We start from the raw sequence: 17,336 nt of genomic DNA, 5'->3' as shown, positions 1-17,336 counted from the left end.
TCTGGGCCAGGCCCCCTATCTAAATTCTTTTAGGTAATTAAGGGAGGGATAAAAGTTTTTCTAGAGCCTGCTGGGTCTTGAATGCCTTCAGCTCCAAATAGTCTGCATGCCACAGCGGCACATTTTGGGGGAAGCTGGTTCCGAACTCCTTTACAAGTTTACCGTGAAACGTCCACTGTTAGAGTGGATAATGAGGATTTTCTAAAAGAACTGTTAAATCCACAGGCATCCTCATATATCTTTACACATTAGCATTGCAAAGACCAGGCACAGTGTTGCTTTTGTTAAGGAGTGAGTAATTGACAGAAACTGCTCAAGGTTTCGTCTGTCTTAGGGACTAGACACAGACAAGATGATCTTGTCTGTTTTCTTACGAGGGGAAGGGTGGTATTTATTTATCTCAGGGCACGTGGTGGTTCTAGTGTTGTCCTGGTTTTGCTGCTGCTGTTACCATGACTGCCTTTACTCTTGACCCCTGTGCACACTTACCCATAATTTTACAGGGAAGGTGGCAGTTTCATTCCCACAGCCCTCAAAACGAATAAAATCCAAAAGGGTTAAAGGAGCCAGAACTAGTGTACAAGGTAGATTTTTTTTTCCTACCAAAATACAACAAAGAAGACCTTCAGTAAAGATAGATTTCCCAGGTCAATTTATTTTTTCCCCCTTTGTTTGAAAGCAGTTGAAAATGGGAGGTTGAAAGGAAATTCTTTTGTCATGTAAATCATTTTACTTTCAAATGCATTTGTTTGTAAATTACAAACTAAATGTCCAGATTATAATGGTAAGTATTCTGCGAGATCCTGTACAAGGCCGTCCCCCCGGGGAAGGCATGAGGGAGCATGGAGAGGAGCTGGCTCTTTTGTAGCAACAATTTTTCTTTATACTTATCTACATTTCCACCTCCACACATTCCCCCAATGGTCTCTACTTTTTTTAATCTTATTTTTTTGAGATGACCCTACAAGTTTAGCCTGAACTGACTCTGTGTGTCCTCTAGAAATCAGGCTTGTTCTGTCACGTCTTGAGACCCAGAAGGGGTGAAGCCAGGGATTTATTTGCCTGAAAACTATTTGGAAGGAATGTGAGGAGGGGCTTAAGTTCTTGCAGAGCAGATGTTTACTAAACCAAAGAATGGTTGTTTTTAGTGACCATTACCCTGCTTGTCCAGGATTGCAATCACAGGGAACACCTGGCTTAGAAGATCTTTATACTAGGTCATGAAGACTAAAGAACAAATAGTGTATTTGGGAAAATTTGTAAGGAAAATTAACATTGAATAGGCTCTTTACGTTTGTAGACTCTTCACTTTGGGGGTGAGATAAAATAGCTTGATAAAGAGGAGGAAGGACACTTCAAGCAGGGTGAATACCATGTACCGAAGCTAAGTGATGGAGTAAAAATAAACTTTACATTTTTAAGAAAATTGATATTATAATGGTTAAACATTGGCTTTGAGGCTAATAAAGCGAAACAGTTGATCTGCTTGGGTCTTGGTTCTCTGGGAAGTTAGGGCTGAAGCCCCATTTACTTACTTACCGAATAGCAATATGGCATCAAAAGTAGTGTAGCCAAGAGCGGTTCCTCAAAATTTTTCTCAATTTTTTAAAACTATTTAAAGTTCATGTTTCTGTCACTTCTAAATCCCTCTCACTGCTCCTGGCTCACCCTGCACTGTCATCAACTCCACCTGTCAGGTTTCCTGAGCTAACTGATAGCGTCCTCATTGATACATTTGCAAAGAGTAACTTTGAAGTGTTACCCTACCGATTCGGATGTTTGAATTTAAAGGAGAACTACAAATCAATTTAAAAAATGTTAAAATAAATAAATTAAATAAAATAAAATAAAGGAGAACTGTAGAAGACTCAGGATCATCCAAGGCCAAAAATAATTGTTCTGCAATGGTAGATTTTCAGCAATAAATGATTTTAGACAGGTGACTACCTTGCTACTATGAAATCCTCAACCACTGAATTCAGTATTATATTACAGTGGTATCCTCAACCATTATAGGCCTATAGATTCTGATCCCCACTGTTTACCTAAATCTGACCACATGTGCCCAATTTATAGCACAAAGAAATTCAAAACCACAAGAAGTAATGATTCAGTACAAAGAGGTAATTTCTTCCTAATGTTTACATATCTTAGAATTACACTAGACTTCTGTCTTATAGAAACACACACTTAGGGCCTTGCTTACCTCGCGAAGTTGTTGTGAAATTAACCAGAGTTGTCTAACTTGGGAAATTTAAAAAAACTAAATAAATGTTATGAATGTTTTGTCTGGTTTATATAGTTTATTGTGATTCCAAGCTATTTTACCCTGTATGTGCTAGCTCATATTCATCTTATTTACTTTTTCTGCCAGGCCCTAGAAAATAGTAGTGATTTGTAGTTATTTACAGCAGAAAAGATAGCTGGGAAGAATCTGAAGGTGGCAATTAAGATAGCCATTGAAGGCATAACAGAAGGAACAACAACAAAAAATTTTTCAGAGGACTCTAAGAGATGAGAATAGACCACAACAGAGAAAGTGAGGCAGGTGGTACTCAGGGGCCAAGCAGGCAGGCCCTCAGCAGTAGTAAAGGTGCCAGCTACCAGGATGGTGTTGGAGCAACTCCAGCCCTGGGAGGGGATCCAGGAGAAGCCCAGTTATTACAGATGTTGGGGTTGGTGGAAGGTTGGGGAATGAAGGAAGGATGCAGGCAAAAGCTCAGTCTTCAGAAGTCACTGAGACTACAAACAGACCCACCTGAGTTTAGGAGCTTACCAACCTCCTGCTGCAGGGGAGGTTTGGTCCTGAGAATGAGAAGAACAGCATGTGGAGAGGATCATCCAGCTCTGGGGAGCCACACAGAGGCCAGGAGCATAGCTGAGCCTAATATGTCTTTCTATTCACAGCACCACTTCATGGTTCCTTTTGTGCTTCTTATTCTAGAAATGCTTCTTCGTCGTTCACGAACGCTATTTTCTCAAACCCAAACTCTGAAGCTATGTTTTCTGGGTTGAAATCTATCATTTACTAGCTGTAGGGCCAAGTTACTTCACCATTATGTGTCTCAGTTTCCTCATCTATAAAATAGAAATGGTAATATTAACATAAATTCACAGGGTCGTTGTAAAGGCTACAAAGACTGACACTTGCAAGAGAACTTCGAATAGTACCTAGCACACTGTGAGCACTGGGCAAATGTGTGCTTTATCATTATCTTTATTTTTTAGTTTTAGTTTAAAAAGTTTTATAATTAAAAAAAACTCCTCCCCTTTATTTTTTACTTTGAGAAATTTCATACTTCCTTCTGACTTGGGTCATCTACACACTTCATACCTGAATTTGTAATCTCAGCTGAAACCATTGCAGAGCAGAAAACGGACACATCAGAATAATGCTCTGAATCTGTAAATGTGGTGATAACTCGATCTGAGTTTTCAAAGGGCTCTCGGAAATTTGCTCACTCCTTTCTGACTCTGTACACCATTTCTCATGTTTGTACCTAGTAATTATTTTCAAAACCCAGAAATTTCCCCAGCCACTCTGAGGCATCTGGGTTCTGAAACAAAAGATGGCATTTCATGTTTTGAGAGCTAGGAAAAACCAAGTGTTTTTTCTTAGTGATGTTTGCCCATTCAGAGGAAACTGACATGAGTCATTTTCCTGGCAGATGAATATTTAATCTTTTCAATGTTTGCACGATAGATCCAGACTTGTAGTAGCTAAAGCATACAGAGGGAGGCCATCTCTAGGAAAAGGAAGACTAAATTACAAATACAGGTCAGGTACAAAAATTAATATGTATTTTTAATGACGGGGAAAAAAATCACAACAAACTGCAATTTTAACGAGCAACAAAATACTATAAATACAACACAATTTAGAAAAATACAATGTTTTATGAGCTAAAGCTTCTCTTATTAACCAGTGTCCCTATGCTTTTAGCTGCAAATTCTTTGATCGTTCAATGATTTTGTAGTATCAGTTTCTAAAGAGAAAATGGAAAGTTAATTTAGATTTCCTCTGACGTGGTTAACTGACATGTGTTTTTAATTTATTAATGTTTTAGAGAAGTCATTTTTGGCTTCGTAACATATCATTTGTAATAGATAATTGTATATGATTCCATCAAATTTAAGATAAACGGCTACAGGACATTGTAAAAGTATGTGGTGCATTAAAGAATGTACACCTGACAATAGAGAATTTCTGCTTTGAATAAGCATCAACGAAACTCTGCTTGACTATTTCTCACATGACCAATGATGGGAAGAATTTTTCACACTCTTGCTCCTCACACTTCTGGCTCTAAACATTTTATTTAAAAAAAAAGTTTGTTTGTTTGGGTTTTTTAGGGGGTGGAGGTAATTAGGTTTATTTATTTATTTATTTATTTATTTTTAGTGGAGTACTAGGGATTGAGCCCAGGACCTCGTGCACACCCACTCTACCAGTGAGCTATACCCTCCCCCTGGATCTGAACATTTCAAAACTTGCTTCTCCTCCATTACCCACTCTTGGGGAAATATAACTAAATACAAAATCTCCCAACCCAGAAAACCTCTCCACAAAGGTAACAGAGAAAGAAAATACTTTTATTATTAAATAAGCATTAAACAAGAATCTGAGGCAAATTGCAGGCTGGCAAATCACAAGGGCTTTTGCAACGACAGAAAGAAACAGCATCTTCTCACGTAACGAAGCAAACACAATCCATAATGTACACATTTTCGAGATAAACAATAACCAGTCCTCAAGTAAGAGGAATTGACAGCACCATCTGCAAGACATAGTTCATCCTAGATTCATCTGGTAATTGGAGGGACCATCTGTGTTCGCTAATTGGTTTTAACCAGAGGAAAAAATGCCTCTCATATCTTTATGTCAGGAGAGCTCTGCAGCTTGAAGAAACCCAAGTAAGGTAGGCTCCTACCCTTCCACAGAAGCCGTGAGATACAGCCCTCTCTCCCTTGCTGTTTACGTTTCAAAAAGATGGCGCCACGTCCTTGAGACAGACATTTCTCGGTCATTAAGCTAGCAAGAGGCCTATTTAGCTTCTACAAAAAAAATTATATACATTTCTAACAGGCAAAGGAAGACCTTACAATTAGAAATTTTCTAAAGTCTGTGCTCCAAGAAAAGGCAAAAGAAAGAAGCCTCTTCCTTTATTTTCAACAGGGAGAATTAGCCTCTTATTTTTCATCTGTACTAGTCCTCACACCACATATTCCAGTGCTTGCTGGAAAAACCTCCAGTCCTGTCCTCCCAGATCATGACATCCAAGTGAGTCAGCCTGGCAAGTATTCCTTGCGAGAGCAGGGCTTGTGACCCCAAAATATGTCTCTTTGGCATAAGGATTATTTTAAGCAAACTGCAGACATGGGAGAAGGCCAGAAAACTGAGAAGTTACCCTTTTGTAAGAGACATTTATATGTATAAGGGAAAGCTTTACTTGTGAGGGTGTCTCCCTCACTATACCAGGAAGAGGGGGGGTGACCTTGGCTCCAGAAACTCTTTATCAGTTCAGAAGACAAGAACTTAAATTTGTAACAACTTTACCCTTGGTTACTGTACTTTTCCTGGTAACCTCCCTTAACTGGTTCCCCCCACCCCCAACATCTTCTTTTGTCTTTAGCTGAAGATGGTATTTTAGGTGGTGGCTTTGGCCACTTTGGTGAGTTACTCAGTGTCCTGGGTCTCTCCCATGTACACAGAAGTTATACAAGTTACGGAATTTCTGGTTGTTTTTCTCCTGTAAATCTGTCTTATGTCAATTTGATTATTAGACCAGCCAAAGAACCTTCTAGCCTTCTAGCAGGCTAGAAGGAAATTTTTTCTTTCCCAACAATTCCTAGGGCTATTTGTTTCCCTCATAACGAAGTTCTCCATTTAACCCTGGTCCTCTCATTCCCTGAGCACAGCACACTCTAGGAAAGAACATGAAGGGGAAAGATGGCTTGGTCAGAAGAGTGGACGAGCATCACTCCATCCTGTACCTGGAACACCACTGTATCCTCTAAAATTGTCCTGAGGATAAGCCAACTCTACCTTACCAGATTTCTTACACTTGGTGATTTATCTCTCAGAGCTTACAGAGTGCTCTCTTTTAATTCACTTTACTAAGTGACCTCTTCAATTTCTAGACATATTTTTAAAAATTACAGTTATTAATGGGCTTTCAGTCGTTTCCCATGGCAGCTCTCAGACCTAAATTACATCAAGATATATGATCTAGCAGTCTGATTTAAATACTCAAATATTACAAGACAGATAAGCTGTTTGCTGAATATTATATAACAAAAGGATGGCTTGATCAAAACATATAAAGGAGTTCAGTAGGGGGATGGATGGATGGCTGGATCAAAAGGAATTCTCATTTAAACAAGATATTTAATTGCGAGAAACTCAAGATCTAAAACTCATAAAATCAGTTTTTCTCAGCCTTTGATTAATTATCTCAGGAGTACTGAGATGATTGGTACCAATTAGAATTTAGAAAACTGGAAATTCTTCAGCTTGACTTATGAATAAACTTTTAGTGAGACCTCCCTTTGCTCCTGGGAGTCTCTGGAGCACATCCACGGAGACTGATGTCCCAGAGGAAGCAATGAAAATGCCCCACTAACAAATCATTATTTTGAGAGAAGAAATCTTGACCTAGATCAAGTGCGAACTGATCTGTTAATCACTTTCAATACAATTCTTGTAAATGCTGCAAAAAGCTTGCCATTGAAAGCTGTAGGAATAGAATTCAGCGATTGCATAACGACACTTGCCTTAAATTCTAGAAAGATTTCTTTTCCTTGTGCAAAAGGAGAAGGAAATTTTTCTGTTTCAATTAGACTGCCTTGATAACCAGTCTCTCCTTTTATTTCAGTCCACTCGTGGACAAGGACACTCAGGACCGAAGTGTTTCCCAGGGAATCGTTAGTGCTGTGAGTATTGTGTTGCCACAGAGAGGGAAAAAGTATTATTTTTGGTAAAGTTTTGCTGCTCTCTAGAATAAACAGACACAGTAGCCTTGCTGCCTTGAAGCCCTGATGTAAATTCTAATAAATGAATTTCAGTCTCATGTAGAAAATCATAACAATAACTTGGACTTGGACCTTCTTAAGTAAAAGCAGTATTAATTCACTGCATCTTATCACAAACCATCAATCCTTGGGGTGCATTCCAGACTGATTGTCTTTATTCTCAACCCAGCTTAGAGCAGTTCCCCAAGCAGTGATCCTTGATGCACTTCCCTTGTGGAGTTTATAGTACATACTCTGGGTGCCCCTGTTTCAAGACTGTACACCATTGGGCACCTTCAAATTGACTACATGATCAAAGTCTTAAAAAAACTGAAGTTGGCCTTTATCAACAATTAAGAAACAAAGTGACTAAGCAAACAAAACAGAACAAAAAACAAGGCTTGGGACATACTGCCCTTAGCCCAAATCCAGAAAAGAAATATGTTAATATTTTTCTACTTTTTTTCTTCTTTTGAGTCTATGAAAAGATTAAGAACCATGACGGATGCTTGATTGCAACAACATAGCTTAGAGAAAAATGATTCAACTCCATCTCAAACCATTGAGCATTAAGTAGGTGAAGAAAGATGTCTGTACTCAGGGCAGTGTGAAGGGCTGAGAGAATGACCAGAACGCAGTAGAAAACACATAATCCCAGATGGAGCAGAAAGATTTGCATGCAGCAAAACTTACATAAAGAAAAGCTGGAAGCAGCAGCAGCCTCGGAGACAAATTATTCAGCAAACAGTCTCTATTAAAATGTCTCCAGCATTTGAAATACACAGATAGTAGCATTTTACAAACATATGCACATACTCAGTATACATAAATCTATAGGTAACTGGGGACACAGTGGCCACAAATTTTCCATTTATATAATCATTCAGAAAACATCTTTTTGAGGGCTTATTTTGTGCCAAGTTCCCTGCTTAGGTCCTACAGACACTATTGCTGCCCTCAAGGGCCTTAGAGTTTATGGAGGAAGCCAAGGAAACAGGAAATACAATCTTCTAAGTGTTCGGGTGTAGATAAGCACAGGGTGTTATGGAAGCACGTAAGAGCACCTAAACTAGAAGAAATGGGAAATCAGAGAAGGCTGCCCGTGAGGTAGCTCCCCAGCTGAGATCCAGAAGTCAGACAGGGCCTAGCCAAATGATGGGGGTTGGGGAAGGGTATTCTAGGCAAAAGGAACAGCATGAACAAAGATTAGGAGAAGAGGGAGGCTGGAGGCTGGCACCTTCAGGGAACTAGAGCAAGGCTTGGCAAATTGTTTCTGTAAATGGCCTGATAAAAAGTGAGTATTTTAGGCTTTGGGGGCCATCTGGTCTCTGTTGCAACTACTCAAGTCTGCCACTGTAGCACAAAAGCAGCCACAGGCAATCTGTAAATGAATTAGTGTGGTTCCAGTAAAACTTTATTTACAAAAACAGGGCCATAGTTTGCCAAACTCTGAACCTGGGTAATTCAGTAAGTATGGAGCCTAGAATGGGGAAGGAAGAAGGGGAAATGGCAGAAGCTCAGGCTGGAAGATGAGGTGGGTAAAAGCAGATCATCAGTGGCCTTGAATGTCACGCTAAGGAGTTCGGATGTCAATCAAGGTCCTGACCATGTCACTCCAGAATCTTGAAAGAGCTCATTCAGTCACCACCTGCAGCCCCTTCCTCCATAAAGCATAGATAAACAAGGAAGGCTGACACCATATTTTACACACACACACACATTTGCCCCATGTTAGCAAACCCCCAAGATTCTCCCCTCTAAAGACCTCATGAATCCATCTTGCAAATTGACTTACAGGAGGCCTGACCCACCTGTAAATTTATCAGAAGTGGACAAGCCTGACTCCAGCTTCAGCTCAAGTTCAATTTCATAAACATTAATTAGATCCTTGTCTGGAATGCTTTTCCCCTCCATATTCCACTCTCTTTTCCTATTGAACTCCTCCAGGACTCAGCTTAGGCACCTCCCTCTCTGGAAAACCTTCATGAACCCCCACCCAGGTTGGGTAAGGGGTCTCTTCCTGTTGTTCCCAAAACAGTCTGCGCACACCTCTCCATTTTCACTCACTGGGCTGTGCTGTAATTGCTGTATATGGTCTCTCTCCCTACCTGAATGATAAACTCCTTAATCCCCTAGCAGGACTTGGAACATAGTAAGCTCTCAGCAAAAGCTTGTGGAATAAATAGGTCTCATTCTGTGGAACTGTGGAGTGTTTAGCCCTTAGAAATTGTGTATCGGCCAGGAGAGCATGCCACTCTCCTCTGTATGGGGAGCGAACATAAATCTGTATCTACTCTGTTTAGAGGGACCAGGCTCATGGCCAGCTATATCCCTTGGCCACTGGTACAAATTGAAATACTTTTCTGACTCATAGTTTCATAGAAAAGAACTGGGGCTTTTAACATTATAGACAAAAAATAATTCTTTCCTAGTGCGATCTGTCCATCAACTGTGAACTGCCTCTTTGTGCTAAGTTTTCTATATATTTTGAAAATCATGTGATTCATTTCATAGCAACTTATCTCACCCATTGCAAAGAAGAAACATATGAAAGAATATCCCAGTAAGACAGGAAGTAGTTTTACTGTTTTCTGGTGAATTTTAGTGGAACAGAAAGTGTTCAACCTATGAATCTACATTTACAAACAAGAACGCTTTACTTGGTATAGAAAGATACTCAGTCACAAAGGAAGGGTTTAACAGGAATACACTTCCAGGATTTCTGGTCTGTTATCCTTAGCATTTGCTAGGCTTTTCACTTTTTAGGTTTGTGTCTATAGATCTTTACCCAATATGCATTGGATAGGTTCTTTCATGTATTAGGATCTGACTCAGTTGGTCTTGGAATTTTGAATTAAAGTTTAATACATTACCCTGCTTGCTAAGCAATTCTATTCATTTAACTTGGAATATTTTTTTAGTCTACTTTAAAAAAAAAAAAGAGTCTGAGTTAGAATTTGGACAGGGGTTCTTCAGAAAAACATCTGTTCTATTATCTGGATGGTATCTCACTGCTAACAGGTAACAGCAATGATTTTTAGTTAAATACACACACGTGTGTGTGTATAAAATCAGCTCCCTTAAACATATTTGTGATGTAAGTCAAGAATTTTCTTTCAGATGATAAGAGGAGAGTGAGCATTTACTTCTTATGAGCCAGCAGCTGGGCTTATGTAGTCATATCATTATATACACTGTTCATTTTAAATAATTGTGTGGCATATGGACAGATAAGCCACCACATCACAATGATTATTCTGATAGCTGTGTAGGGGTGAAAAAGTACTTTTCCAACCCATCAGTTGTACTTGGTATTTTCAAAGTCCATGAAAATCTGGTTTAGCTGCCAAAGGAACAAGCCAAATTATGAGTAAGGAAGCAGTGCTTGGTATGTGTGTGCACGTTCGGGGGGTGGAAGGGAGGTGTCCTGAAGGACCTTAAATAGAATCAGAATCCTTTTTTTTTTTTTTTCCGGTCTGAACTTTGAGTGTGAGATTCTAAGGAGCTAGCTTCTTGCCTGTTGCCTGTCTTCCCAGAGCATCCAGGGACATGAGAAATGGCACTGCAGTCAAAGAGTTCATCCTCCTAGGCTTTCCCGGCATCCAAGGACTGCAGATCCTGCTCTTCATAGTCATCTTTTTCATCTACATATTAACCCTTGCAGGTAATGGGCTCATTATTACCATTGTCTGGGCTGAGCCCAGGCTACAAACTCCAATGTACTTCTTCCTTTGCAACTTGTCCTTCCTGGAGATCTGGTACACCACCACAGTCATCCCCAAACTGCTAGAAACTTTTGTGGTGGCAAGAACAGTTATCTGCACCCCCTGCTGCCTGCTGCAGGCCTTCTTCCACTTCTTCCTAGGCACCACGGAGTTCCTCATCCTCACCACCATGTCTTTTGACCGTTATCTGGCCATCTGCAAGCCCCTTCGCTATCCCACCATCATGACCAGCAAGCTATGCCTGCAACTGGCCCTCAGCTCTTGGGTGCTGGGCTTCACCATCGTCTTTTGTCAGATGGTACTGCTCATCCAGTTGCCATTCTGTGGCAACAATGTCATCAATCACTTCTACTGTGATGTCGGTCCCATCTTGAAAGCAGCCTGTGCAGACACAAGCATTTTGGAGCTCCTGGGTCTCTTGGCAACCATCCTGGTGATCCCAGGGTCACTCCTCTTCACTGTGATTTCTTATATCTATATCCTGGCCACCATCCTACGGATTCCTTCAGCCACTGGCCGCCAGAAGGCTTTCTCTACCTGTGCCTCTCACCTGACGGTTGTCTCCCTGCTCTACGGAGCTGTTTTGTTCATGTACCTGAGACCCACGGCACACTCCTCCTTTAAGATGAATAAGGTGGTGTCAGTGCTGAATACTATCCTCACACCCCTTCTGAACCCCTTTATTTACACAATTAGAAACAAGGAGGTGAAAGGAGCCCTAAGGAAGGCAATGGCTTGGCTGAAGACTCATCATCCAGAGTAAAACACGAAATACATGGAAATGAACTTGATGCAGATACAACAATTAACTGTGAGAGGATTCTGAATTAGATAAAGAGATGCAAGAAAATTATGATGGAGCTTATAGGGGACTTAGTGTGTAAGTCCCCTGTAAGTGGACCAGGAGTCCCCCTTAAAGCAGAGAAGTGACTTATTCTTCCACAAGGAAATCCCACAACACCTTCAGATGCATAAGGGAAAATTCAGGACTTTCTCAAGTATAAGCTGAAAGTAGAAACCACTCAAGTTAGAGACAATGGTCAGTAACTTAAGAAAATGTAAGGAATCCTGTCTCTCTCTTTGTCTATAATCATCCTCTTTGCCTCATCTCCTTGTCAAAGGCATAAAGCATCCCACATCTCATTTTCTCACTACTTGTCTTCTTCATAGTAGAAGTCTCTGTAAGTCTTCTAATCAATTCTGATGGTCTTTCAAAAGTGTTTGAAATGAACCAGGTTTTTGTTTGACAATGTCTCAACAAGGGAGCTTCTATCTTGATGTAATACAAATTTTTAGATAAACCGAAAGGAGTTTATTGCCAGATAATATACCAAAACTTGAGGACATCGTGTGAAAATTTCCAATTGGATGATGACAGTTTCTATGCTTCAATCTAGATAATCCATGTGTTTAGGAAACCAGCAGATGTCTCAGAGCCAAAATAACTGTGAAGGCTTTCTTGCTGGAACACTCAGCCCCAAGGTTACATTAAGTTCAGAGCTTGTAGGTAGAGTTAGCATGTAGTTCCTTAAGGCAGGTGACAAGCATATTGGTTTCACCTTGTTCTAGAGTAAGACATCTGGCAGAAAAAGTTTTTCAGAGAATGATCACGCAGGTGAGCCAGGCTGTAATAGTGACTATTAGGGATGTGCCTCTTGCAACAGCAAGAAAAGACTATCATTTAAAGCCCATTGAAAGTATGATTTTTAAAGGATTATTGTGTATTTCTTTTAGTATTGAATTGAAAATTGCAAGTGCAAAACAAAGTGTAATGAGGTAAAACTGTTATTACCTGATTTTATCTTAGAGAGGAGCGATCTTAGGGCTGGGCGGGGGAAATCGGTCATTTGAAGGCAAAGAGAGAGACCCAAAGGACATGAATATTATCAAGAACTCTATCATCAATAAAATGGTTTAAATTGCCCTGAATAAAAAAACTAAGGGTAATATCTAGTGCTTCTCAGAGAGGAAAATGGTGGAGAAAGAAGACAGACAAAAAAAAAAAATGGAATATAGCAGAAAAGTCTGTGGGAAGAAACTAGAGAAAATTCTCCTAAGTTGGGTGCCTAAGGAGCATTTTAAGAGTGGAGATGCCTCATACTCAATTTGAGGCCACGTGTCTACAATGTTCGTCTGTCTTCCCCTCAAACCTTCAGTAAAATCCTGCATTACCTAACGCACGTATGAACGGGATGTGTGTGTCACACGCATTCGTATGTGTGTGTGTTGGATGCACAAGTCAAGGAAGAATTGAGTTTCATGTCTGCAACGATGTGGTTGTACTTAGAGAGGGTCCATAGAAAAGCCCACAGCAATGGCCACAGAAGATGCAGATATTTTAGGAATAATTTCAGACTTTCATTGCCTTGGGTGTGTCTCCGGGTAACCTAGAGCTAGAGAGTTGGGACACCTAAGTTGTATTATTATTTTAAAATATTTTAAAATCTGTCTTCAAGTTTCCTACATATAAGTTTTCCTGGGTCTAGCTACTGCATGAAGAGGTACCTATTTGATGGCAGACAGAAGGGAAGATAACAGAAACCACCTTGACAGACACTATAAAGGAGGAAAAGCACGTGTGAGAGTACACACCAGGCTTCAATTCATGAAGCTCAAAGCAGACACCATTGATTCATGCATTTCCCATGTTTTATTAATGTTATCAGTGTAATGTACCAAACCGTGTGCCTGGTACTGATTCTGCTGAAAACACATTTTTTTTTGTAATCTGCCAGAGAGTCAGTTCTTGGAGTTAGAAATACCAGTTAGAAAAGCCTATCCAATGGTGAATTTTCAACACAAGTTCATGGGCCGCTCTGGCTCCTTCCTGTTGAAATGGGGCATAGTCCTCCTGCAATTTGGGGGATGGACATCAAATTGAAAATATCCCCAAGTTTCAAGTCATGGATCTGATTGTATGATTAAGATCCCAGTCCTTTAGTCTGCCCTTTTGGTGCCAACAGACCCAATTAGAGATAGCTGGAGGAGTGACAACCAGAGCTTTAATAGACAAAATGATCTCATTCTGCATTGCCAGAGGAATTTAGGAGAATGAGCCTGAAAACCAGTATGGACCTGGCTCTTCAGGGGAGACCTGTACCGGGTAGCCAGTTGTCTACTTTTATTTAAGTAGGTTTTCACTTCTGATGTAGTATTAACGTGTACATAACAAGAGCTATTGGCATTACAAATCTCCTTTTTTTCTGCTAACATCTGATCTAAAACAATTTTATTGTCTAAAATTTAATAGTTACAAGAGAAGATCTTGAAGTCATAAGGCTGCAGCTGCCAGCAGGCACTGCTTCCAGGATGGTTGGTGGTCTCCCAAGTATGACACAGCTCAGAAAATTCGAGTTCTCAACCACACAAGAACCTGTCTGAAATCATGCCCCAGTGGCCACCTAGTTTTACCTTGAATGTCTGAATCACAGCTACTCCATTTTGACTTTTAAATGCATTCCCCTCCTCAAGGCCAAAGCAGATGTACAATGCATGCCCAAAAGGCCATAAAACAGGCTGTTTCAGTCAATAAAGTTTAAACTGTGTATGAGCCAGAATGGCTTCCCCATACCTCATTATGTGCAGATTTCTCCATCACTTTTCAACAGAAAGCATTGATGATCAAAATATAGGTCCCTCCATGCTGGGGTGATGGCTCCTGCCCCAGGTTCAAATCATGTCCCTCAGTGTTATACCTCCTTTATATTTGCCTAATTATCCACACTGGGGGGAAACTCATCAGAAAGTGTGAACAGGCTGAGAAGCATGTTAATGGGGAAACATATTACAGGCCATACATTTTATTACTTACACCCAATTGTTACACAAGCATTGTACATGTGATTTTAGCAACAGACTGAGAGCAAGCATTGCTATACATCATGAGTATATCCTCTGTGACAACTCCATTAGAGAATTCTCTTTCTATCCTAAACTCTGGGGGCAACAGTGTGGTTGGAAGTAAAATAATAACTTTTAATATTGATAGAGAGACAAACATCTGATAAACAGCTCAATTAGAAAATGTAGATTAAAAGCCAGTAATATTTCAGACAAAACCAAAAAATTACCATGTTCACCAGTGTACTCAACCCTATGTAATTCTTTTCAGTAACAGTTTTACAAAATCAGAGTTTTCATTAGACCTTTTAAACATCCTACCCAGTAAGATTTAAGAGAAACCTGTACTTGTCAAAGTCTTTTTATGAATCTTATTGAGATGAAGCAGTTTTGCAAAGCATCAGCTTGACTGTCTGTAAATGACAAAAGACTTTAAAAAGGCAAGGTTAAAGATCTGGTCACAATGTTTTTGACAAAGAAGCTTAATCAAGTCGCTATGGCATAAAATATTTTAAGATAACAACTAGACAAGAACTAGAATTATGACTAGAACAACTAGAATTCTGACTGATAGCATTATACCAGGATATATCTAAATGTCAGAAACCTTAAATAATTTTGAGAATAATGTCTGTATTAATAACATTTATCAGTATCATATAATCTGAGGCGGCTTATCACTCATTTGACAATGCCGTGTATTTAACATATCAACCAATCCTAGTTAGTTTAATATTTTTCTCTGAGATGTCTCGGGGTCCTCTGAAGCCTCCCAAAGGTAGCTGAAGTCAAAAGAACTTCCATTAGAATTTGATAGGAAGTTTGTCAACAACATCAAAAAGTTTCACACAATCAGTTGTCAGAAGCACCTGTTATCACAAGCAAGTAAATTTGTTCTCTTAACAGAGAGGAAGCAAATCCAGCCCCGCACCAGTCCCGCACCTCTTTAATAACAAAATCCATGTACCATTTACTTAAGTTTAACATAATCTCAGTCCAACCTTGCACAAAACTCCTTTCTGAGGGGTCCCTTTTCCACAAACTTTTCCCTTAACAAACTGCAATTCCATTCCTCATACTTTTTACTCAAAACATATATACTCAAAACATATACCCTACTTTCCTACTGTATACTGAAATGTTTTCTTTGTTATTTTTAGTAGCTTTAATAACATATTTGAATCAGAATCCTCAACTCTTCAAAAACCTTATTGCTAGTGAAAACCAAGAAGTGAGCATTATGAGCTGTCTTTTACGTTAGCCTTCTGTATATTGGCAAACATAAATACCAATAATAATTTTGAAAAACATGTTTTCTTATAGAAAATACCTCAGTGTGGCACCAAACATATTTAATGACAGTCCTAAACATCTTTAATTTCTCTCTAAAGGGAAGCCAATGTTCAGTAAATAGTGTTGTAGTTTCTTATTTTGTTTGGAAATGACCTAGCTATTCGACAAATTTCCATCAATTAACTTAAGTTAGTACAGCTCTACAATTTCAAGTTACAAAATATCTGGACAGATCATCTTTCAGCATTCCTAAAACAAAATTATTTCCAAAGAGTTCACCCAAAATCTCTTGTTATTTGCATTTAATTTACATATAAGAACTTTGTCATACCAAGTTAGCTGAATTTTTTTTCTTTCTGACAAACTCTGCAACAGAAACAACACGAACTTATTGACCTTCAGCAAACCTAGGTACAATAAAAGACATATCTGTGTTGATTACACCAACAAACTTAAGCTAGATTTAATATCAGATATTAATTTAATGTTGAATATTTCCTAGATCACACAAGAATGAAACTTGTTGTCTAGCTTCTTTTATACCTCGAAATATTTAATTTGTAAGTGCTTACTTTCAGGTCAATTAAATAGAACTCTTTTACATGTTAATTTTACGCAGACAGACAGAACCAGTGATCTGTTTTTCTGCCTGAGTTTGAAAAAAAACTTTTTCCTTTACAGCCCAGGTAGATCATTTACATCTCAACGGCACAGAAGGAGAAACACAAATTCCTCTTCTAAAGGTTCATAGAAAACCCAATCATCTTGGCTATTTTCAGGGATTTTTTTTCAATTCCCAAATATCCACTTTAGTTTAAAGAAGTAACAGCAATAAACAATAATATATATATATATATCATCTTATATATATCATCTGCTCACATTCACACGCCTCACTTTCAGCGAAACTAGGAAGATCAGGTACCAAGACACACACACACACACACACACACACACACACACACACCCCCGCAAGATAAAAGCCAAACTGCAAAAGGCTCACTCTGATATAACAGCAGAACCATGAGGGCCATTGTTCTCCAGATCACAGGAAGTACTGAGGCCACACAGCGTTACAACAAAAATATCACTTTCTTTCATCTATGGGAGCAAAGCTGAAGATCTCCCTGTTTTGCAAAAGATACTCCAGAAGGACTACATATAAGATGGAACAGAGCTCTGATTCATCCATATTTAATTACTTACAGCTAATGTTATCAAATATCAAGCAAACAAGAATTCAGAACAGTCTCTCAGGATCACAGTTCCCTGGCCCCAAAAGAGAGATCCCTAACAAATGCCCCGTCAATCCAAAAGGGGAGACCCCCAACCAGTACCCCATCAGAGGTGAAGCTGAATGAAGGACCAAGGCTAGAAAGGGGAAATCCTGACCGACGCTCCGCCACAGGGGAGGCCAGTACAACAGGGAAGGATACCCTGGTGTCGTCACACGTGAGCCCCGTCACT

General features: G+C 39.5%; 2 protein-coding genes across 3 annotated transcripts in view; one reads left to right on the top strand and one right to left on the bottom strand.

Moving 5' to 3' along the window:
- TMEM225 (transmembrane protein 225) overlaps window positions 1-17,336 on the bottom strand; it is a 68,002-nt gene that overhangs the window by 49,028 nt on the left and 1,638 nt on the right. The window lies entirely within an intron of this gene.
- Window positions 10,558-11,499, top strand: OR6X1 (olfactory receptor family 6 subfamily X member 1). Its single transcript, XM_010967207.3, has one exon. It carries the CDS (start codon window positions 10,561-10,563, stop codon window positions 11,497-11,499), a length of 939 nt encoding a protein of 312 aa, XP_010965509.1. The 5' UTR covers window positions 10,558-10,560.

Source organism: Camelus bactrianus, chromosome 33 (assembly GCF_048773025.1).
Source record: "Camelus bactrianus isolate YW-2024 breed Bactrian camel chromosome 33, ASM4877302v1, whole genome shotgun sequence".
NCBI classification, from domain to species: Eukaryota; Metazoa; Chordata; class Mammalia; order Artiodactyla; family Camelidae; genus Camelus; species Camelus bactrianus.
Note: the sequence above shows the minus strand (reverse complement) of the source record. Positions and strands in the feature narration are given on the sequence as shown.